Raw genomic sequence first — 23344 nt, forward strand, 5'->3', positions numbered from 1 at the left:
TGCCTATTATGTGCCAGACACTGTGATAGGTAGGCCTCATATTTCTTATCCTTTCTATTTCTCTAAGCTTCTTTAATAATAAGAGGACAGTTTTGCAAGCTGATTGTTCTTCAAGAAATTCAATTTTTAAGTATACTACAAAGTGAAGAAAATGACCCCAAAGCAGATGCCTCTGAAGTGGTGTCAATGTTGTCTTGGAAAAGAAATGTTATCATTCAATATCTGCAAAAAAAACACCCGTCAGTATAGTGAATGCCAAACAAGTTCTGCATAATTGTGAATGGTCCACAGCTTCATTTTCCTCTTCGCTTTTAGACAACTTTTTGCTAAGCTCAATGCAAAATCCCCAAGGAACAGAAGCAACAGACCCCTCCTCCAAATGTCTGGTTGCCATCTGTTCTCAGTGTGAAAAGAAAGGCATCAGTCTGAAAGGTCAAGGTCTGGGATACAGATGGAGGTGCTATCTATCCGTCAGGCCCTCTCCTGCTTATGTTCCCAAAGAATGCACCATATAAGATTCACTGAGACCAAATACATGCCCATCCTCTTTGTGACTCCACCACTTCCAAAGGGAAGTCTTTACTATCTGATCAATGTACTTTGTTTCCAAAGCTGGAAATCCTGGAAGAAGAAACAAAAGTCTAAAAGGAAAACTAAATAGTCTTCACATCTTTGTGTCGCATCTTCATAATACTATCCATTTTCCTTTACATTTTTATAAGCCAGCGATTTTCAACCAGTGTGCCACAAAAGTCACACCAACGTGGCGCAAGAATTTTTATAACATGCAATACCTGACTATTTAGTCAGGGGCACTGGCCTCTTTTCCTTTAGACTGTCAAGTTAAAAAAATGACACAGCCAATAAGACAATAGCCGGCTGGTGTGAATGAATCAAATTTATACCTTCTTTTTTCAGTCAGATTGGCAAAAAATATATTTTTGGGTGTGCCGCAAATTTTAGTAATTAATTTATGTATGCCATGAGATGAAAAAGGTTGAAAATTGTCGTTATAAGCTATAAGAGAAAGAAAATAAATAACTATTGTTTTGATTTTTATTCTAAAAATGTAAAGCCCATTCTAGAAATGCAAATGTTCTTCTACTAACAGGAGCCCAGAGAGAAAAGCTGAAAAATTGTTAAGAGCCAGAAGTATTTCTGATCACGTGTGACCACAAGCAATGAATAAACATAGACTGTTTGGACTGTAAAGCAACTGTACAGTATATCTGAAATGCAATTAACTTTAAATTGCCCTGGACACACCAACCCTCAGTTGCCTTGTGTTTTGGGTTACCACTTCTTTTCTAACACCAACAGTACGCCTCTTCTCCTGCAGAGGCAAACTGAAATCCCCACAGACCTCCCTACTTACTATTTTAAGAGTCCTCAGTATACCTTATCCCAAGCCTGTTCCACCAGAGAAGCCAAGGCAATATCAAGGGCAAAAAGCACAGCTCTAAATGAAGGCAAATTTGTGTATTTTTGACAAAGTAGAAACATACAAGGTCTTCAAGGGAAGGTGGAAGATAGCACATTAGTGTTTGGGGGGAATTCAAGACACCCAGGAATTCAAGCTCAAACTGCTGCCTGTTAGTTTTGGCTAAAGCAAACAAATTAAGCAGGGAAAACCCAATTACCAAGCCATGGCAAAGCCCAAAAATCTCTCATTACTAGAATATTTTCAATCAAGCCAAAACCACTGGGTAAAACTAGAAGAAAAAAAACAAAAGTTAAATCAGAAAACCGGATGCATGTGTGTGTGGTGGTAATGGTGGGGTGGGAGGTGGGGAGAGCTACTGGGAATAGCCTCTTTTCTTTTCCTGGCAGCTGTTCCATGACAGATTGTTATAAATAACACAATCTGGCAAATAATTTCCTACAGCAAGGAGAAAGGAAAACATACTTACTCCCCTGGAAAAAACTGTCAGGGCAAGGTAACTAACATGCTTTTACCCACCCAGCACTTCTACAAACCATGGCTATGATCCAAATCACCACCCTGTACTCCGCCCCTGCCCATATGGAACTAATGAATTCAGTTACTTGGTTATGACTATGAATGGTCACAATTTACATTTTCCTATGTGGTCCAATACCAATCCTATACCCAAGAGTAGTTTGTTGCTTTAACAAAATAAACACCAATGGCTGACTGCAATGGAAACTTCACTATGCTCAATTTTGGTTGAAAATGCTTGGAAAAGATTCTCAGTCTGCAGTCCCCAAAGTGTATGGCAAAAGGCCAACTGCCATTTTGTTTTTACTGAGTTTGGGGCATTAGGTGCAGGATGGAATGACCAAATCATCTGTAACAAATGTGATAATCTTTAGGTTGAGAGCGAAATATCCTTCCTGTGATCCTTAGCTTAATCACAGTGTCACCACCATACAGGCAGGATCTGAAGTCAAAAATCTGCCCAGTCTAGGAATGATGTCTTTCTTCCCTCTCTTGCCCAGTCCCTTACCCAGGATCTCACCGACCCCCATGTCCTCCTCTTTTAGCTCCACTGCACTATCTTAGTTCAGGCCTTGAAATATTTTCCCAGTCTCTTAACTGGTCCCGCTCTCGCACTCCAGTTTTCCCTTGTTCTAATCCATACTCTAGTTCCACTGCATATTTCATTTCCCTGCTTAAAGCCAGCCCAAAATAGTGTACTCCAGGGTGGGGGTAGGTAGGAGAGGGGAAAATGGGGGGAACAAGACAAAATAAAAAATAGTGTTCTCCAAACATAAAAAATGTTGAATATATCCACTTATTCCTACTTACTTTTAAAATGTATTTTAAAATACATGAATCACTATTAATGATACAATATGCCCTTTATATAACACACAAGAATAGACATTTAAAAAAGAAGAGACAAAATGAAAAGAACTAGAGATTCCAGTGTTTTCCTCTGGTAGTCCGTACCTCATACCTCCTGGCCTTGAGAACATCCCATTTTGGAGATCACTGCTCTATAGGACTGCGTTCAAATTCCTTAGCATGACATTAAGTGTTTTCAAAATATGACTCCACCTACCTAATTCAGCCTTCTCTCCCACAATTTCCCCTCCATATAGCCAATGTTAACTTGCTAGAGTAAACTGCCAAGAATGCATGCCCTATTCTCTCTTTCCGCCCACTACACATTCATCCATTAAGATTCAGGTCTTGTCACAGTTATTATAAAGGGCAGAACCAATATATTATCTCCTCTAGAGATGAAGTCTTTTCTGATCCATTACAGACCTTAAATCACTAAATTGGATTACATGGTTTCTTTCCCATCCAGACTTTGTGCTTCATAAGGAGCTCTTTCATCTTTGTATCTCCAAAGTTCAACCGAGTGCTGGCAAACAAGAATCAGTAAATGTTAGCACTCTTCCTATTACTCCCTCTCCTTGTTTGAACTGACTCAAAGATGAAAACATCCAATTTTAGATATTTAGAAGTAGCACACTTTCTGACAGAGCTGAGTGTCCCCCCTTCATAGAGACTGTGACTGGTTAGAGTTAGGAGAGGGACCATAAAGGTAACTTTGCAGCTCCCTAAAGCAATGAGGTAGGGACCAAACCTGCTGCCTCCAAAGAAGAAAAAGGCAGAGACGTCTGAAAGGAAAGAAATCAGATATAACTGTCCTGGAAGGCATGGCTAGATTTATAATTATAAAATGGAGGCTCATCATTTATAGTTCTAAAGTTTTCCTCTTCAAAGCAAGAACAAATAGAGGAATTCTACTCCTGTTTCCTGGGTGTAGGTAAGAAGTAACTGAGAATGTGCTAATTTCTAACTCTGTTAAATGAGTTCTCTGTAAAAATGCTAGCCACTTCTCTTCCAGGATGTAGATATCTGCAATTAATTTTAATCTTCAAATGCACTGATATTAATAGAGAAATAACAAAGGTTTTTTGTTCTCTGAAATCAAATCTTCACTTTGAAATAATTTATTATTCTGAATTTATATTAAATAATTTCATTCTTTTTCTTTGGTCAGATACTAATATGCCATAGGAAAAAAATATTATTATTATCCCATTTCAAGACCATGGAGCATGTTCTTACAATTACATTATATATTTCCTGCCTATAACTTGAATTTTAATTATATCCTTAAGTATGACATGGAAATATTGTCCAGTTTACTTGGAAACCAGAAAGCTTGGGAGAAGATCAGCAGGGGGTAGTTAGGAGCTATGACAAAGGTAAGTTTATAACAACATAAGAAAAAGACAACTAACAAGTTAAAAAAACAACAACACTAAACTAAAACCAGGGTTTTATCAGTCCCCAAAAGAAATTTCTAAGATTAGGTATGTTTTCTTTTCCCATTAATTCCACCTGTAACTTTAAGTAAGTCACTCTCTCCTTGGGCCTATTTCCTCATCTATAAGATAAGAGGGATGCATTTTCTCTGAAGTAATTTATGGCATAAAACTGTATGTTTACAAGGGTCAGGCTATTTTCAATTCTTTATCTAGAACTATACTCTGGGTTCAGTGGCATTAATAATGGTGGTGACCCTTAAAGTCCTGAGTTTCTCATCCACTTTGGGAATCATCATAAAAAATTAAATCATGCTAATATAGTTTTGATGTTCAGCATATTTAATTAAACCAAATATTTCAAAAATAATAATCCATTTATGGCATGTATGGCAATTCTTAGTTAATCAGAGAAATCAAGCACAAAAATCCATAACCAGCTAACCATCCTGTTACTATCCAAGTTCATTAATTAAAGGATGTGTGAATACCTTTTCAGCAACAGCCTGAGTGATCACACACTTTTAGGTTTCCAATCCATAAAGATTCCAGTTTGCAACCAATGGTTACACTCTACCTGCTATTATCAGTTATCAACTCAACTGGTTCTCTAAGGTTACGCTAACTTTAAATTGATGGCACAAACAAGTCAAAATTGAACAGCATTTTACTGTTTACAAACCTCTTGCACATACTTTATTTCATTTAATTCTCACATAATTCTCTAATATCTATACAATCAAACCCATTTTTTCCCCCCATTGCTTTTCAGAGCGTGGAAGGGAGAGAGAAAGAGAAACATCGATGTGATGGAGACACATCTATCGGTTGCCTCCCGCACACTCCCCGACTGGGCCCGGGGATGGAGCCTGCAATCTATGTATTTGCCCTTGGCCAGAAATGAACCTGGGAACCTTCAGTCCGCAGGCCAACACTCTAACCACTGAGCAAAACCAGGTAGGGAAACCCATTTTATAGACAAGAAAACAGAGGCCCAGAAATACTATGTGATCTGCCCCTTTACCATCACATTGCCTTTTTAAAAAACACACACACACACACACACACACGCACACACACACACACACACACACACCCCCAGTGGTGATGCTAAATGTATCTAGTCCCTGTTTAAAATGTACCCATGTCACAGTTAAATTTGGTCAGACACCTTACTATTTAAAACCAAATATCTCAAGAGGAGATTAGACAACTAGTAAAAAGGTTGGAGTTGAATTAATAGAGTTCTTTTCCCACAGTCTCATGCAGGGAGATGATATTAACAGATACTTTTAATCCTCTGTACAAGTGCAAAAAAATGGTACCTAATCTAGTCTTAGAAAGTCAGGGAAAGCTTGTTGGAGCAGATAATGCCCAAGTTAAGAGCTGAAAAAAGGTTGGGTAGCTACAGGCTATTTCAAATGAACTCCCTGGTTGCGATGACAGAATGCTTACTGACTTTCCACAAATTCTATGGTCCATTCCACTAGTCAAGGTAGTGTTACTTTAGGATTCAAAGCATACAGGGGGACCAACCAAGAGTGTCCAAAAATCTAAGCCATGTGAGCTGCTTGTCACTCAAAGATAGAGTTTGTGATGACAGCCTGGGCTTTCTACCTAGCTATCACCGCCCCTCCCCCCTTCATTCCATAAAAGTGTCCCTATAGATGAAGGAAAGTGACTCAAATGAATCGGAAATCTTGAAAGTTTTCCAGCTACCAAATGCAGTATAGAGCTGCAGAAATACCATCCCAAAGACCAGAGTTCCAACAAGTTACAGTCTGAAAGGTTAAGAGGAAAACACTTCAAGCTTGTGCATACATATACTTGGTTAGTAAGGTCAATAGAAAAGCTCCATTGAGATTTCTGGGGGGGGGGGGGGGGGTGCCGGGAGAGGAGGTTCAAAAATTCCCTCATTCAACTTGTTAACTTGTTTCTGCTATAACTGCTGGGCTTTACACTATGCCACCAGCAGGCTCAAAGAAAGCATCATTGGGGATATACTGAGGCCCTCCTAGTCAACCACAGCCCACCAAAGCAGTCATAAGAAAAAAAGTTGCCACCTAAAAAAATCTTCAAGCAAGTTGGGGCCAAGTTCTCAGATCTTCACTTGACCAAATTGTACTCCTTCTTTTCAAGGAGATAGAAATCTGCCAAAAACAAGTCCCTGGGCAAAATGAAAGGTTCCAGGAAAGAACGAGAGAGATTTGTAATTTGATAAAGACATCAAACACTCAACTGAAAAGAACTTGCACTTAGCTTTTTGAACATCTAAAAATAGCATGTATGCTCAATCTTTCTAATAAGCTGTCTCTGGGATGGGGAATTCATCGGCATAGTTTGTTCTCTGTTGTAGCATGTTAGCTGTTTCATAAGACAGGTAACAATAGTCCTTTTCCTACATCAAAGGATTTAAATAACTAAACCTCTAATGTGTTGGTATCATTATCCCTATTTTCTTGGTTGTGAAACTGAGGCAAAGGATAGATGAAGCTTGCCTGAGGCCAAAAAAAGATTCCTGTCTAGAGTAAATAAAAAATTATTAGCTCCATAATCTCTAAATTAAGAGAAGCCATGAGACCTCCAATATAAGATAAGTGCTTTATAAACATAGACTACAGAAATCAATTATAGATTTAGTCTGCTGAGGCTTCTTAATATACTTCACTAACCTATTCTCAAAACACTTATCTAAGGAATAAATCACATTGTTTCCAAAGCACAAAAATGGCACCAATGGCCGATTTCCTCAGCCAATCAGAGGAACATCTTATGTGGGTGGGTCAGGTTCAATGTCTGAGGAGGCAGTCAGCTTTGATTTATGTGCTGATCACAGACTGCATCCTTACTTCTTGCCCAAGAAGAGTTCTTACTCAAGAAGAGCCAGGCTTCTTGCTCATATGGCTCTAGACAGGATAGAATCTAGTCTTCCTACAACAATGGATCTCCCTCCACTCAGAGAAGGATATTAACAAGCAACAGCGGCCCACTTGCAAGACAAGGATACTACATAGTTCTCTGAGTCTTATTAGGAGACTTACTAATTTTAAACTATGTTTTATACAAAAATATTTAATTAAGAGCTCTATGCATACTAAGAACCACTGAATTGCATACTTTAAAAGAGTTCTATATACATGGTGGGGCAAAAGTAGGTTTACACTTGTTCGTATGGAAAATACAATAAATAACTAATAATACAAGAATAAACTCTGTTTCACATACTCACAACTGTAAACCTACTTTTGCCCCACCCTGTATACATACAATTATCTAATGTACAAAAAATTCTACAAACATGAACCCTACAGACTCACAAGAAAAAAGTAATTTTGAAATATTAGACCAACTATACCTGTTCTAAAGCCAAGGGTTTAGAATTAGAGTAGATTATAAGGGCCACTGATGCTTGCCTTTTGGAGGCAACATGGTAGAATGAAAAACCCATGGGTATTTGAGATGCACAAATGCATCTCATAACCCAGGACTGGATTCTAGCTCTGGCTCAACACCTAACCAGGTGTGGGATTTGGGACAGGTTATTTAAACTCTATGAGTATGAGGTTTCTCAACTGAAAAACAGAATACTATCTACCTTTTAAGGTTGCTGTGGGGATAAAAAAAAGTCTACAAAGCCAGACAGAGTAAATAGGAAAAATCTCCCCTGTGATCTTCAGAGCAAACATTCCAGGTAACCCCAAGAAAAATAAAATTTACATCCTCATAATCAGCTAACAAATTAACTCCCCACTTTAGGGTAGTCTCTAAGAACAGAAACTAATGTTCTGAAGTAAATTAATTAATTTCTCAAATGTACTCATTTATAAAGCTTTTGCAAATTTAAGTATCCTTAGAAGTGCTCAAATGGCTACAGATAGAGATCTTGTGTGAATAATCAGCTATTACCGCAAAGCAGGTTTCTAATGCTTTCCAATTTCACTTTTCATTTGCCTTTCTTCTCTCCCCCGAATTATTCAACTTCTAAATAAAAGATCAAGTTACACCTTAAATGTACAGTCTGGCCAGTGTGGCTAAGTGGATTGAACATCATCCCACGCACCAAGAGGTCACTGGTTAGATTCCCAGTCAGGGCACATGCCCAGGCTTCGGCTTGATCCCCAGTGTGGGGGGTGCAGGAAGCAGATGATCAATGTTTCTCTCTCATCAGTGTTTCTATCTTTCCCTCTCCCTTCCTCTCTCTAAAATCAATAAAAACATATTTAAAAAAGAAGTATATAATTGAGGCTGCCACTCAGAAAGAAAAGACTACCAATAAAGTTATTTAATCGACGTTTTATTTTTTAGTATATATCAAAGAAATATAGATTGAGGTAAACGTTTTAAAGGTATATGCTAACAGACTGAGGCCTTCAGATGACATAATTTGGAACTAAAAATACCCTGTCGCATCTCAGCTTTGCAGTAATTCTTCAACTATTAAAGTACAGGATCTACCAACATTTTAATGCTTTTTCTGAAGCTATTCTATCCCCTTCACACTAGGAATATCTATCCCTACATATCACTTCACCATCACAAATTCCAATTCTTCCTGTAAGACTCAATTAAACAGTGACATTCTTGAAGCAGTACAAGCTGTGTTTCCTGATACTCCTCTAGAGGGCGCATAGTACTCTTCTAACTCTTCCTTGTCATTCATAACCCTTTGGTATGTGGGCAAACACTCCAACCACTGCGCCACACAGGCCAGGGCTTACTTTGTTCTTACTGGCTGTGTAGGAGTCTACTTATATTCCTGCACAGATTAGCTTTGTTGCCTTCTACTCCAGGCTGGAATGCAAGCTGATGTGAAGGCAGGATTTCAGGAGTCACTGCTATAGAAGAAACCATGTACAGATAGCAAAGACAGCAGAAACTTGCTAGTCAAAGTCACAGCTTGAGAAGAAGGCACAGAGGTAGGATTACATGTAAAAGATACTGTATAAATGATGTGGAAACAAAGGGCTAAAGGAAAAAAAGAAATGAGACTGTGCCAAATGACTTAATAAGGAGGAAATGATCAAAACCCTAAGAAGAGGTAGTAACTTCAGAGTAAAATGTCCTTTTGCCAGTCATTATTCTCCTCCTCATGCCCTTTCCTATTAATAGTTGGGACTATTACTTCTCAAGCCTCTAAGAGTTATAGGAATTCATTTCCATGAGACTTCCAGTTCCAGCCTAGGGTATAGATAATATTTCCAAGATTTACAAATGAAGGAACAATGAGGATTCACACCTACATCCTAAATTTTTGGACAATAGTTAAAACAGCCCCTGGGAAGACCACTAAACACCCTACGCTTCTTGGTAAACCTGGCATCTGGCCTGTGAAAGAACAGAATTCTCATTTCATTATCTTAGTGAAATTCCCCATATTTTCCCTAAAGAAATAAGCAGCTGCACTCCAGAAAGTCACACACCCAACATTATGGTATTGGAAATCCCCAGACTAATCAGAAGCACCAACTTGAGCAAAAGCTTAGAAAAACAAAAAGGGAGGCCAGAAAGTAAATGGAAATGCCTATATATATTGCACTGGAGGCCCTGGCCAGGGCAATAAGACAATAAGAAGAAATAAAAAGTGCCCTGGCCAGGTGGCTCAGTTGGTTGGAGCATTGTCCTATACACTAAAAGGTTGCAGGTCTGATTTCTAGTCAGGGCACATACCTAGGTTGCAGGTTCAATCCCTGGTTGGGGCATATACGGGAGGCAACAGATCAATGTTATTCTCTCACATCAATATTTCTCTCTCTCTCTGAAATACAAAACAACAATAACAACAAAGAACATATCCTCAGGTGAGGATAAAAATAAATAAATAAAAAGCATAAAGATTAAAAAGGGAGAGTAATATGTTTTTATTTGCAGGCAACATGGAAACCAGTTGTATGTCTATACACAAGTAATAAACAATTGAAAAATAGAATAAAAAATACCAGTTACAATATCATTAAAAACATTTACCTTACCTAGGAATCATTTACCAAGAGATGGTCAAAACCTCTAAAATGAAAATTAAAAAACACTATTGACAGAAATGAAAGGAAATCTAAATAAATAGATGTTCAAGAATTGGAATAATCAATATTAAGGTGTCAATTCTTCCCAAATTGATCTATAGATTCAATGGAATCCCAAAACAAATTCCAGAAAGTTTTTTTTTTGTTAAAACTGACAAACTAATTCTAAAATTTATACGGAAATCCAAAGGACCTACAATAGCCAAGACAATCTTAAAATAAAGGACTAAAGCTGGAAGACCTACTATAAAATTAAAATAATCAAGACATTACTCAATGTGGTACTGAAGTAAAGGTAGACAAATAGACCAATGGAACAAGACAGAGGACAGAAATAGAGTATGCTGGAATAAGCAAATATCCACATACAAAAAAAGCAAACCTTTATCCCTAACTCACACCAGATACAAAATTAAATCAAGATGGGCTATACATTTTTAGAAGTAAACATAAAAGGATCTCTTCACAAACTTGGGGTAGGCAAAAATTTCTTAGACAAGACAAAAAAACTAACCATAAAAGAAAAAAAATCAGTAATCTGGATTTCATCATTTAAAACTTCTGGTCATCAAAAGACATCATTAAGAAAGTGAAAAGGTAAGCCGCAGACTGTCAGAAAATATTCATAAGACATATCTGACAAAAGACTTTGCATCTAGAATGTACAAAGAATATCTATATTCAATAACAAAAAGATAAACAACCCAATTAAAAAATAGGCCAATGCCTTGAACAGACACTCCATGAAGATATATACAGATGGCCAATAAACACATGAAAAGGTGGTCAGCATCATAACTATCAAGGAAATGTAAATTAAAACCACAGTGAGATACCACTACATACACACCCACTAGAATGATTAAAATTAGGAAGACTGACAATATCAAGCATTGACAAGGATGTGAAGCAAAAGCATCTCTTATACATTGTTGATGGAAGTGTAAAATGGTACAACCACTTGGAAAACAACTGGCAGTTTCTAACAGGATCAACCCTACAACCTAGAATATTTTCACAAAAAGTCTTGTAGAACAATATTCGTAATAGCTTTATTCTAAATATCCAAAATTAGAAACAATCCAAAGGACCATCAACAGGAAAATAGGTAAAGAGTGGTATATTTATTCAATAGAATACTACTCAGCAATAAAAAAGCATAAACTAGTTATACCTGCAATAACATTACGTTGAACAAAAGAAACCAGAATAAAATTGTATGATTCCATTTATATCTAGTTCATAAATAAACAAAATTAATATACGGTGATAGAAATCAGAACAGCAGTTGGTGCTATAGGTGGGAACTGACAAAAAAGAAACACAAAGGAAATGTCAGAGGTAACGGAAATGTTCTAGATTTGGGTAATGGTAAATTGGATGTATATCTTTGTCCAAACTCATTGAACTATAAATAACTTAATATCTATGTGTATTTTACTGTGTCTAAATTACTCCCCAATAAAGAGAAAGGAAGGTCATGTACATTTCTGCATGAATTTTTTGTTCATTAGTGCATTGATAGGTTAAACATATTAATACATCTGTTTGCAGTCACCAGAAATAACAGAAGAAGGTCTGCTCCCCAATTCAATCAAGATGGCAACATTATCACACAGACTGGATTTTTTCCAAAGGACATCAATTTTAGCCTGGCAGGGAGTGGCTCAGTGGTTGAGCATTGACCTAGGATTCAAGAGATCCCAGTTCGATTCCTGGTCAGGGCACATGCCCAGGTTGCAGGCTTAATCCCTAGTCAGGGGTGTGCAGGAGGCAGCCAATCAATGACTCTCTCATCATTGATGTTCCTCTCTCTCCCTCTCCCTTCCTCTCTCTCTGAAATCAATAAAGATATATTTAAAAAAAAAAAAAGGACTTAGGACAATTTATGATGGCTCTTTCTCAGTTTATGAGCCACTGCCCACTGGGGAGACTATCCTCATATACATATGCCCTTGCTAGTCTCTTAATCAAAGGAGACTAAAAGTTTAAATATTATCATGTGAGGGGATCTGGAATTTTTAAAAGTTCCTTTGTACTTCTTTCCAGTTAATCTGTCATTTGTAGTCAACTGCTGCTCTGATTTTTATCACTACATAATAATTTTGCTTATTCATGAATTTCATATAAATAGAATCTTTTAAAGTAAATTTGAAGTATATATTTTTTAATAAAGATTTACTATTACTTTAAAATATTGGAAACCAGTAACTGACAACTAAATGTCTAAATCTTCACTAGTAATTAAACTAAAAACAGTTGAAGAATATATGGACAACAAAGTATGTGATATAATAATATATATATTTTTAAAAAGCATTGTAAACTATAAAGTACTGGGAAAACATAAGATGACATTTACCTTTAATAAACAATAAAAATCAAGAAATAATGCCCAGCCTGAGTGGCTCAGCAGTTGAGCATTGACCTAGGATCCAGGAGATCACGGTTAGATTCCCGGTTAGGGCACATGCCTGGGTTTCCAGCTCGATCCCCAGCAGGGGGCGTGCAGAAGGCAGACAATCAATGACTCTCTCATCATTGATGTCTCCCTCTCTCTCTCTCTCTCTTTCTCTCTCTCTCTCTCTCCCTTCCTCTCTCTGAAATCAATAAATACATATTTAAAACAAAAAACTAAAAACAGAACAAAACAAGAAATAGTTTCACCTTAAGTTTTGGATATATGTGGCGCAGAGAATCTGCAGTTCCCTTGTCAGCTTCATCAGGAATACACACAATATCTAGCTTCATTTTCATCTTGAATTCCGCAGATAGAGCCTTTTGGACTTCCCTAGTTGTAACAACAATGACTTCTATAGCACAAAAGAAAAAAAAAGGAAAAACACAAAAACTCTCATTCATTAGATAATGATTTGTCTATTTCAATTCGATTTGGTCTGTTTCTAACAGTTAATATTATTGAGTCTTTTCAATGTCTTTTACATGCATTCTCTCAATTCTTACAACAATCTCATTTTACAAGTGAGAAAACTTGGATTATAAGTTGTTTGACTTTGTTCAAGGTCACACAACTAGTAAGCAATAGATTCAAGAAAAACTCAGGTCTGTCTGATTAAAGCCCACACTTTAATATATATTACATGATACTTTTAAAAATATATATATATCTTTATTGATTTCAGAGAGAGGAAAGGAAGGGGAGAGGGAGAGATAGAAACATCAATGATGAGAGACTCATTGATCAGCTGCCTAGCCCACAACCAAGGCATGTGCTCTGACCGGGAATCAAACCCCGATCTCCTGGATCCTATGTCGATGCTCAACCAATGAGCCACGCCTGGCCGGGCACTTCTCCTCTTAATCATCAACTCTCTCAAATGTTCCCTCTTCTCCATCCTTAGTGCTACTTCTCTAGTTCAGGCCCTCTCCATTGCTGGTGTGAACTTTTGTATCAATCTCCTAACTCATCTCCTATTTAGAGTCTTGACTCCCTCAAATTCATTTCTCATATAGCTTCCAAAGCAATTTTTAAAAAATGTAAATATAAGTTATCAAATTTATTACCATAAAGTTGTTCATAATATTCCCTTATCTTTTTAAAGTCTGTAGGATCTGTAGTTATGTCTCCTCTCTCATTCCTGTTATTAGTAGTCTTTTTCCCCCCAGATCAATCTAACTAAAGATTTAACAATTTTATTGATTTTTCTCTAATGTTTTTGTTTTCTATTTCATTTATTTCTGCTCTTATCTTTTTAAAAATATCCTTTCTACTGCCCAGCAGGGCGTGGCTTAGAGGTTGAGCGTGAACCTAGGATCCAGGAGATTGGGGTTTGATTCCTGGTCAGGGCACATACCCGGGTTGTGGGCTACAGCCGATCAATGACTCTCTCTTCATTGATATTTCTATCTCTCTCTCTCCCTCTCCCTTTCTTTCTGAAATCAATAAAGATATATTTAAAAATATATATATCCTTTCTACTTATTTAGGTTTCATTTGCTCTTCTTTTTCTAGTTTGTGAAAGTAAAATTTGATGTTAACTTGAGATATTTCTTTTTTTCTAACATAATGCTTAATGCTATAATTTTTCCTCTGAACAGTACTTTAGCTATATCCCTCAAATTTTAATACAGTGTATTTAATTTTTAGTAAATTTAAAATATTTTCTAATTTCCTTTGTGATTTTTTTTCTTAAACATATGGGTTATATAGAAGTGTGTGATTTCATCTCCAAATTCTTAGGGATTATCTTAATATATTTCTGTTATTGATGTCTAATTTAACTCTACTGTGGTCAGAGAATATACTTTGTATGATTCTAATCCTTATAAATTTATTGAGACCTATTTTATTTCCAAAAATATAGTCTATCTTGGTAAAAGTACTTGAAAAGAATGTATATTCTGCTTTACTGGGTGAAATGTTCTATAAATGTCAATTAAGTCAAATTGTAAAAAATCCTAAGGAATCTACAAAAAAAGCCATCAGAATTAATAAATGTATTAAGCAAAGTTGCAGGATAAAAGGTTAATATTAAAAACTATATTTTTATATACTAGCAACAAACAACTGGAAATTAGAATATAACAATTACCATTTACAATAGCATCAAAGATATAAACTACTTAGAGATAACTTTAACAAAATATGTGTAAGTTGTACACAGTGAAAACTATTAAGTTACTGAGAGAAATTAGAGAAGATATAAATAAATGGAGCGATATACAATGTTCATGGATCAGAAGACTTAGTATTATTATGATGTGTATTCTCTTCCTATTGGCCTATAGATTCAATTCAATCACAATCAAAATCCTAGCAATTCTTTTATAGAAATTGATAAGCTAATTCTAATATTTATACAAAGATGCAAATGACATAGTATAGCTAAAGTACAAATCTAACCACATTATACCATTGTTTAAACCTTTCACTGGTTTCTCACTGCTTTCAGGAAAAAAACCCTAACTTCCTCAGCACGAAATACAAGGCCCTTTATAGCATGACCCCTGCTTCTCTCTCTCACTACATCTATTCCTTCCCCTTACACTTTATATTATAGCCACATAGAATGAATAGCAGTTGCCAAAACATGCTGTGTTGATCATGAATCTGTCTCTTCATATCATTTCTTCTGCATGGAATGAATGCTCTCTCCTCACTTGTCAATCTGATAATCTACTTTTCAAGACTTAATTCAAGGGTCAGCTACTCTGTGAAGTGTTCCCTGAATCCCTCAAGTAGAAACAGCAACTTCCTCTGTATTCCCAAGCACTTATAATGTACTTTTGTTATAACATTTACCATATTACACAATGAGAATCTATTTATATGTGTATTTCTCCATTAGACTTTAAGGTCTAATGGAGATCAGGACCTGAGTTATCTTTTCAATTCTGTACCCCAGTGCTTAATATATTACTTGGCACATAAGATTCACAGCAAGTACTGACTATGAGGCATGTGCATACCCACTAGTTCTTTCTGATATCCTTACAGGGTTCATTTTAAATATTTTTTTAAAAATATGTTTTTATTGATTTCAGAGAGAGAAAGGAAAAGGGAGAGAGAGACAGAAACATCAATGATGAGAAAGAATCACTGATTGTCTGACTCTTGCATGCCCCGTACTGGGGATCAAGCCTGCAACCTGTGCATGTGTCCTGACCGGGAATCAAACTGTGACTTCCTGGTCCATAGGTTGACGCTTAACCACTGAGCCATGCCGACTGGGCACAGGGTTCATTTTAGATCACTGTGGAGACCAGCTCTAAAACAGTAACACTTAGTGCTATCTTCTCAACCTTTTTCACACAATAGAGTACTTCTATGTTCCTATTTTAAAGTGGCCAGTCTCCAGCCAACACTGAGTCCTAGCCTTCTCTCATTCATCCTCTCCTCCCTCACCCTCATAAAACTGACAAATCATCAGGATCAAGCACCCTAAAAGTTTTATGAGTGCATCTCATTACCATAGCTCACCTTCAAATCCAACACGCTCAAGCAGGTTCAATGGATACCAAATTAAAGGTTTGTTCCCAACTGGAAGAAGAGGCTTAGGAATGCTGGAAGTCAGGTCTGTCATCCGAGATCCCCCTCCAACTGCCATTACTACTGCTTGAAATTCCATTTTTTACAAACTGCAATCACAGAGAAAAACAACAGGAAAAAAAGTAACAAAAATCAAAGCTATTTCTATTTAGGTTATTGATACCCACTACGTCAAATGCATCACTTCCAACTACAATAACCAGGTAAGAAAGGTTCTTTAGCTGCAATATAAACATCACCTTTATATATTCTCTTACTCATCAATACAGGGTATGGCAAAAGTTGGTTTACAGTTGTTCATATGGAAAATAATACAAGAATAAATTGTGTGTTTCTCGTACTTAAAACTCTAAACCTACTTTCACCCCACCCTGTATATACTCTCAGCTCCAGGCTGAGGAGATGGGCTGGAGGAGAAATACAAATTTTAAAAACCTGGCCCTTGCCCTTGAGTTTCTCACAATTAAGTGGAGAAGACAAATTCAGTAAATTATAATATGCTATCATTAGTGCCATTGCAGGGATATATCCAAGATGCAGTAGGCAAGTAGTGAAGGTAATAACTAAGTCTTTCTAGAAAAGTCAGGGAAGATTTTATAGGAAGATCATGCTTGAGCTGACTCTTGAAGGAGTAAGAGTTTAACCAAGTGTGCTTCTAATTCAGTTTTTATTCCTTGAAAATTTTTATAACTTCTGGCTAAAATTAACAGCACATTACAAGCATATTAGGTCTCTGAAAGTGTGAAATGACTTAAGATTCCTCCAATAGTTAGGCCAACTGCTCCCATCTTCTCATTACCCCTAACTATAGATATTAAACACAAATGTAGCCTTGTATCTGGATCTAGATTTGAAGAGCCCAATTGCAGAAACAATCCAAATTAATTCCTTTTTTCACATTTAAGGAACCTACTTGACTTTCAAAAGAATCCCTTTACAGCAGCTACCACAGAAGAGCGTCACAGTAAAAGATCATAAAGCTTTATTGATTAAAAATAAAAGTACTTTTTGCCCTGGCCAGGTGGCTCAGTTGGTTGAAGCATTGTCCTGTACACCAAAAGGTTGACGGTTTGATTCCAGTCAGGGCACATACCTAGGTTGCGGGGTAGATTCCCGGTCGGAGCATATATGGGAGGCAACTGATTGATGTTTCTTAATCTATGTTTCTCTCTCTCTCTCTCTTCCTTCCCCTCTCTAAACATATCCTTGGGTGAGGATTTAAAAAAATTAAAAAATAAGAATAAAGTACTCTTCTACTTACAACAAACGATGTAACTGTTAAATACAAGTGTAGAATGCAATGTTCACAAATTTATTTACCATCAGTTGGCAAATAATGTTGCACCTTTACCATAACTATGATCAGTCCTGCACCCTCACATTAATATCCAAACTGCAGCACTTACACTCAGTACATCCAAGTCATAAAGTGAAGGCTCTTGAACAATATCCACACTTAAAGATGCGGTAATTTGTATTGCAGCAAGCATTGACTCAGATTGGAATTTAGCTTCAATTTGGCACTGTACAACTCCCATCACATCTGATGTTATTAAGAAAAGAGCACTGGACAGACATTCTGGAGTCAAAAGACCTGAGTCTGAGTTCTGGTTCGGCCACTTATAGGTGATGTGACCAGGGGCCTGACATTTAAAACTCTGCATGTCTCAGTTTCCAGAAAGGAGCCTGGTGCTTAAGTTCACAGACCCTTGAGCCAGTTTGACTGGGTTTGAATTCTACCTCTACAATGTATTAGCTGTGTGAACTAGGGCAAGGTATGTAAGTTTTCTATACCTCAGTTTTCTTCATTTTCTAAGTGAGGATAATTATAGTTTCTACTTCACAGAGTTGTGAAGAGTAAATGAGTTAAACTATATAAAGCACACAAAGTAATGTCAATCCCACAGCAAGCACTATAAAAGTGTTTGATATTATTAGACAGAGGCTAGATAATGGAAAGCCTCCTGTGCCAACTGAACCATGCTGTTGCATAATTCTGGTCTCCGTATGATTATTCTTGCTTCCTAAGTACCTTTCTCCTGTGCCTAGTAATCACGTATTAAAAGACTCAGTTCTAAGAATCACCTTGCCTAAAAAGCCATTCCTAATCCTTCCCACCCTCCTGGTAGAAGCGACTCCTTTCCCCTTAGGTGCTTGCACTCTGCCGTGTACAGACCATCTCTGCCTTTACAGGCTTTAATACTCAAGTATTTAAATGTCTATTTCCTGGGAGTTCCTTGAAGGCAGGGACTGTTTGTCATCACTGTATTCCCAGTACCTAACACAACTCCCATCAGATGCCAGGCACTCAGTGTTTGTGGAATGAGCATCTGTGAACTTCACAACCCCGTGTATGAGTCGAGCTCAAACATGTGCAGAGGGTCAGCAGGACTCAGCCCACTAGGATCTGAGGTCCCTCCTCTGTGAGGCTCTGGGTGACAATCATGAACATAACCATGATACCCGGCGCACTGTCAAATGCCTCAAAGCCTCTGCCACGACTCTGTGTGACGGGAATCAAGGCAACGAGTCTCTCCGCAGCTTCTCGAGTTTGAGAGAGGGCAGTCACGGCATCTCAGACATGCCGCCACCACAGCACTCACTGCTTTCTGCCTTTGTAAATTGGTAAGATAAAACACTGTATCATAATTGGTCTCTCATGCGGACCTTACTGTATTCCATTTTATATTTCATTGCCTTGCACCGAAACAAATAAAAATAGGCGACTAATAAATGAAGGGCTTAAGTGGAAAGAGTTCGGGCACTATGCTAGGGCGCCCGGTGCTGACTTCGGTGCTCACTCGCCGTAACTTCGAGCAGATCCTCCCCTCCCTGAAACTCGGTTTCTCCATCTGCTGCACACGGCGGCTGGCTCGGATTCTCCCCGAGTTCTCTTCTAGTTCGGGTACTTGGCTCCCCTGCCGGGTCGCGCAGGGACTCGAGCCGGCGACACTGGGGCTCCGCACCCTCGCGCACCCCCTCAGGCCCTCCTCGGCAAGGCTCGAGGAGCCGCCTCCCTCGGATGAAGCGGGGCCGAGCGGCCCCCACAGCGCCGCTCACCCCCGCCCGCCTGCTCGAAGGCGGCCTGGCGGCGCAGAAACCGCGGCTTTACCTCAGCTCCCGGCGCGCGGCCGCCGCTCCCAGCGCTCCCCACGCCGCCTCCGATTGACAGCCCGAAGGCGCAGGCGCGCGATGGCCGAGCCGATCGATGGGGCCGGCCGAGCGCCGAGCGGTAGATTGAGGACCAGAAGCGCGCGCACCTCCAGCAGGCCAGTAGGCCGTCCTCGCTCTTCGTTCACAAATCACCAACGCCCACTGCGTGTGCCTCCCGCTGCTGGGCTCCCGGAACCCAGCCTGGGAACAGTCACGGTCTTCCTCCAGCGAGTTCTCATTCTAGGGCCTGGGTCCGACTACTACTCCGTGAACAGAGAGCTCGTTTGGGAACCGCGGTTTTGGACTCGCCTGTGGAGAAATCACCAAATGCCTTTGCAGGCCGGGGCTTTCTATGTCCGTGATGTCCAACGCGGCGACTCACGTCTGCTTTCTGAACCAGGCTATGATTGTACGGAAAACATCCACATTCAGCCATCAAGAGTGGGAGGTAGGGGGAGAGTCAACGACGACCTTAATTGAGTCAGTGACACGAACAACAGTTTGAAGAAAGTGAATCAGGTGGAGATCTTGGGTAAGAGCCTTTCAAGCGGACTAGCCAACAAGTGCAAAGGCCCTAAGGAGAGACTGCGTGTTCAAAGAATACAAAAGAGACTAATAAGACTGAAGGGAGGTAAGCTGGGGAAGAATGAATGATGGCACAGGAGGTCAGAGAGGCACTGGGGGAAAAGATGAATTCAGATCCTGCGGGTCTTGTAGGCCATTGTGAGGACCTTGAATTAAGTAGAGGAAGAACGTAACGTGACAGGGTTTGGAAGGATCACTCTGGGTGCTGTAATAATACTCTGGGAAGCAGGGAGTCCACTTAAGAGGCTGCAATTGCATGAGACCGCAAATATCTGAGTCTAGACAATTCCAATTTTGAGAGGCAATAAAATGTTTTAAGCAGAAAGTTTTTGGGTGGTGGGTTAAGTTGCAGCAGATTGCAGAAACAATGGTCATTCTCTCTTTTCCACACATCCCTGCAACTTCCCAATCTTGTGGAAGCTTCCTCTTTTTATATCCATCTCTTAAACGTTGAGTTGCTTTAGCTCCCTGCTAGTTAGGAGGCAGAGACTAATTTCTGCAATAAAATTAAAGGAGCTGGACTTCATTTAACAGTATTTATTGAGTACATAATATGTGCCAAGCAGTGTCTTAGATGCTAGATGATGCGGATACAGCAATCAGTGAGAAAGACAGGACTTGTAATTTTTCCCAGGCTTTTAGCCAGGAGAATACAAGCTCAGCTTCAGTCCTGCTGAAGAGTAAGACCTGAGGCCATATCCATACAACCAGCCTTATTCCAGCACTGCCTCTCCTTCACTTTGTGATGCTGTTGATCAGTTATTGAATATTATTTTAAATTTTATTTTTGTTTAAAATATTACAGATGTCCCTTTTTCTCCCCAATGACCCGTTCCACCCCGTCCCATCCCCCTGCCCAGTCCCTCTCCCCACCATTGTCTGTGTCCTTGGGTTGTGCATATAGAACTATTTTAACTGAACTATAACACTGAATATATTGGTAAAAATGAGCCATGGAGTGATTGGTCACAAAAGCCCTGAAATTTGACTATTTTTTCCTTCTGCAGCAAGATTCTCTCTCCTTCGTATAAGCTCAAGCAAGCAGAAGCCTTTGGAATTACAGCATAGTTTTGAAGAACTAGTTATAAAATAAGAATAGCATTCAACCCTGTATCTATCACTCATTTTATTTATTTTTAAAAATATATCTTTATTGATTTCAGAGAGAGGAAGGGAGGAGAGATGGAAACATCAATGATGAGTCATTGATTGGCTGCCTCCTGCATGCTCCCTACTGGGGATAGAGCCCCGCAACCTGGACATGTGCCCTGACTAGGAATCGAGCCATGATCTTCTGGACCATAGGTCAATGCTCAGCCACTGAGCCACATCCAGCCAGGGAGTGCTCATCTTAAATGCTCATGTTTAAACTAGCCAATGTTTTCAGGGAACTTGATGAGTTCCTCCTCTAGTTGAGGAAAAGTAGTTGAGGGATTGCTTCATTTAAACTCACTTTAAATTATTCCCTCAGGGCAGTGGTTCTTTTTTTAAAAAACAAACTATTTTTTTAAAGATTTTTAAAGTGATTTTTAGAGAGAGGGGGAGGGAGACAGAGAAACACTGATGTGAGAGCAGAATATCCACCAGCTGCCTCCTGCATGCCTCCTACTGGTGATGGAGCCCACAACCAGGGCGTGTGCCCTGACCAGGAATCAATCAAGCAAACTTTCAGTGCACTGGGCAATGCCCAACCAACTGAGCCACAACAGCCAGGGCAGGGCAGATCCTCTTAAACTTTTTGGTCTCTGGACACTTTACACTCTTAAAAATTATTGGGACCTCCAAAGAACTTTTGTTTATATGGATTACATTTATTGATATTTGCCACATTAAAAATTCAAACTGAGAAATTATAAAAACATTAATTCATTTAAAAAATAAAAATAATAAAATCACTACATAGTAACATAAATAACATTTTTATGTAAACATATAATCTGTTTTCAAAATAAAACATTTACTGAGAAGAATGCCATGGTTTTGCCTTTACAAACTCTTTAATGTCTGGCTAAGTAGAAAACAGCTGGATTTTCCCATCAGTTGTGATACACTGTTTTGGGTGAATTATATGATGAAAACCTGACCACACAGATAGGTAATTGGAAAAGAGAGATATTTTAATAACTTTGTCATATAGTTGTAGGTATTCTTCTTTTGATACTACACCAAAACTCAGTAAGTGGTAGTTTGTAAAGATTAGTTGCAATTTAGAATAATTATATCAATGAACATTTTGTACTTTGTTATAATACTTGCACTTTGAATGGACATTTTATCCATGCATGATTTTGCAACTTGACGCACTGATCATTTGTAAAATATTGGTTCACTGAGTTATGCAGATTTTCCCAGTGTTAACTCATTTTATTATCTTATTTTTTATTTTTTAATTCTCACCAGAGGATATTTTTTCCATTGCTTTTCAGAGAGAGTAGAAGGGGGGCAGAGAGAGAGACACATCAATTGGTTGCCTTCCACATGCAACCAGGGCCGGGGAATGAACCTGCAACTGAGGTACGTGTCCTTGACCGGAATCGAACCCTTCAGTCCAAGGGCCGGCGCTCTAACCACTGAGTTAAATCAGCTAGGGTTGTTGACTCATTTTATACAATATTTTTAAATCACATTTGTTATTATCACCACTAATCTCATCAGAAAAGTCCTTAAATATTGGAAAGCTGGCAAGCTGATAATGACAGACACCACTTTCCCAAACTTTTGATTTTCTTCTGAAGGCTCAAATATTATCATTGGCAACAAATACTGTTAGTGGTTTTCCTTGAAGTGGCTGGCTTACTTCATTTAGATAATTTGTTGGCCATATAAGAATACAAGAAATGATAAGATGTGAAAAGGTAGCATTTCAAATCAATGGGAAATTGATTTTTCAAATCAATTTAAAAAAGGAAGCTAAGGATACTGGTTAACAGCTAGGATGTGGTAAAGTTAGGATATGAATATAGGCAAACTGACTCTAGAGAATGTGTTCTTGCCCTGGCCAGCATAGCTCAGTAGTTAGAGCATTGGCCTGTGCACTGGAGGGTCAAGGGTTTGATTCCCAGTCAAGGGCTCATACCTGGGTTGCAGGTTCAATCCCCAGGCCTGGTTGGTCAGGGTGTGTGCAGGAGGCAACCAATCGATGTGTCTCTCTCACATTGATGTTTTTCCTCTCTCTCTCCCCTTCCCCCTCCCTTCTACTCTCTCTAAAAATCAATGGAAAAAATATCCTCACTCCTCATGCGAAGGTTAAATAAATAAATAATATATAAAATAGAGAATGTGCTCTTAACAAGTAAACTATATTGCCTTCCCATGGTATATATCCAAT

The 23344-nt window shown here is 38.6% G+C and overlaps 1 protein-coding gene across 2 annotated transcripts in view; it reads right to left on the bottom strand.

The window, feature by feature from the left end:
- Nucleotides 1–19592, bottom strand: part of EIF2B3 (eukaryotic translation initiation factor 2B subunit gamma) — a 65964-nt gene extending 46372 nt beyond the window's left edge. Inside the window, exons 1-3 of one of the 2 annotated variants that reach the window (XM_081145168.1) lie at nucleotides 19391–19592; nucleotides 16210–16367; nucleotides 12936–13081 (exon numbers count right to left, since the gene is read on the bottom strand). In XM_081145168.1, the coding sequence (XP_081001294.1) occupies nucleotides 12936–13081; nucleotides 16210–16357 (294 nt within the window). In that variant the 5' untranslated portion in view covers nucleotides 16358–16367; nucleotides 19391–19592. Of the gene's footprint in view, nucleotides 1–12935; nucleotides 13082–16209; nucleotides 16368–19079 lie in introns of both variants that reach the window. The other variant, XM_081145167.1, reaches the window with a different exon arrangement.
- Between the last annotated feature and the right edge of the window lie 3752 nt (nucleotides 19593–23344).

This window comes from Miniopterus schreibersii (assembly GCF_964146895.1).
Source record: "Miniopterus schreibersii genome assembly, chromosome: 8".
NCBI classification, from domain to species: domain Eukaryota; kingdom Metazoa; phylum Chordata; class Mammalia; order Chiroptera; family Miniopteridae; genus Miniopterus; species Miniopterus schreibersii.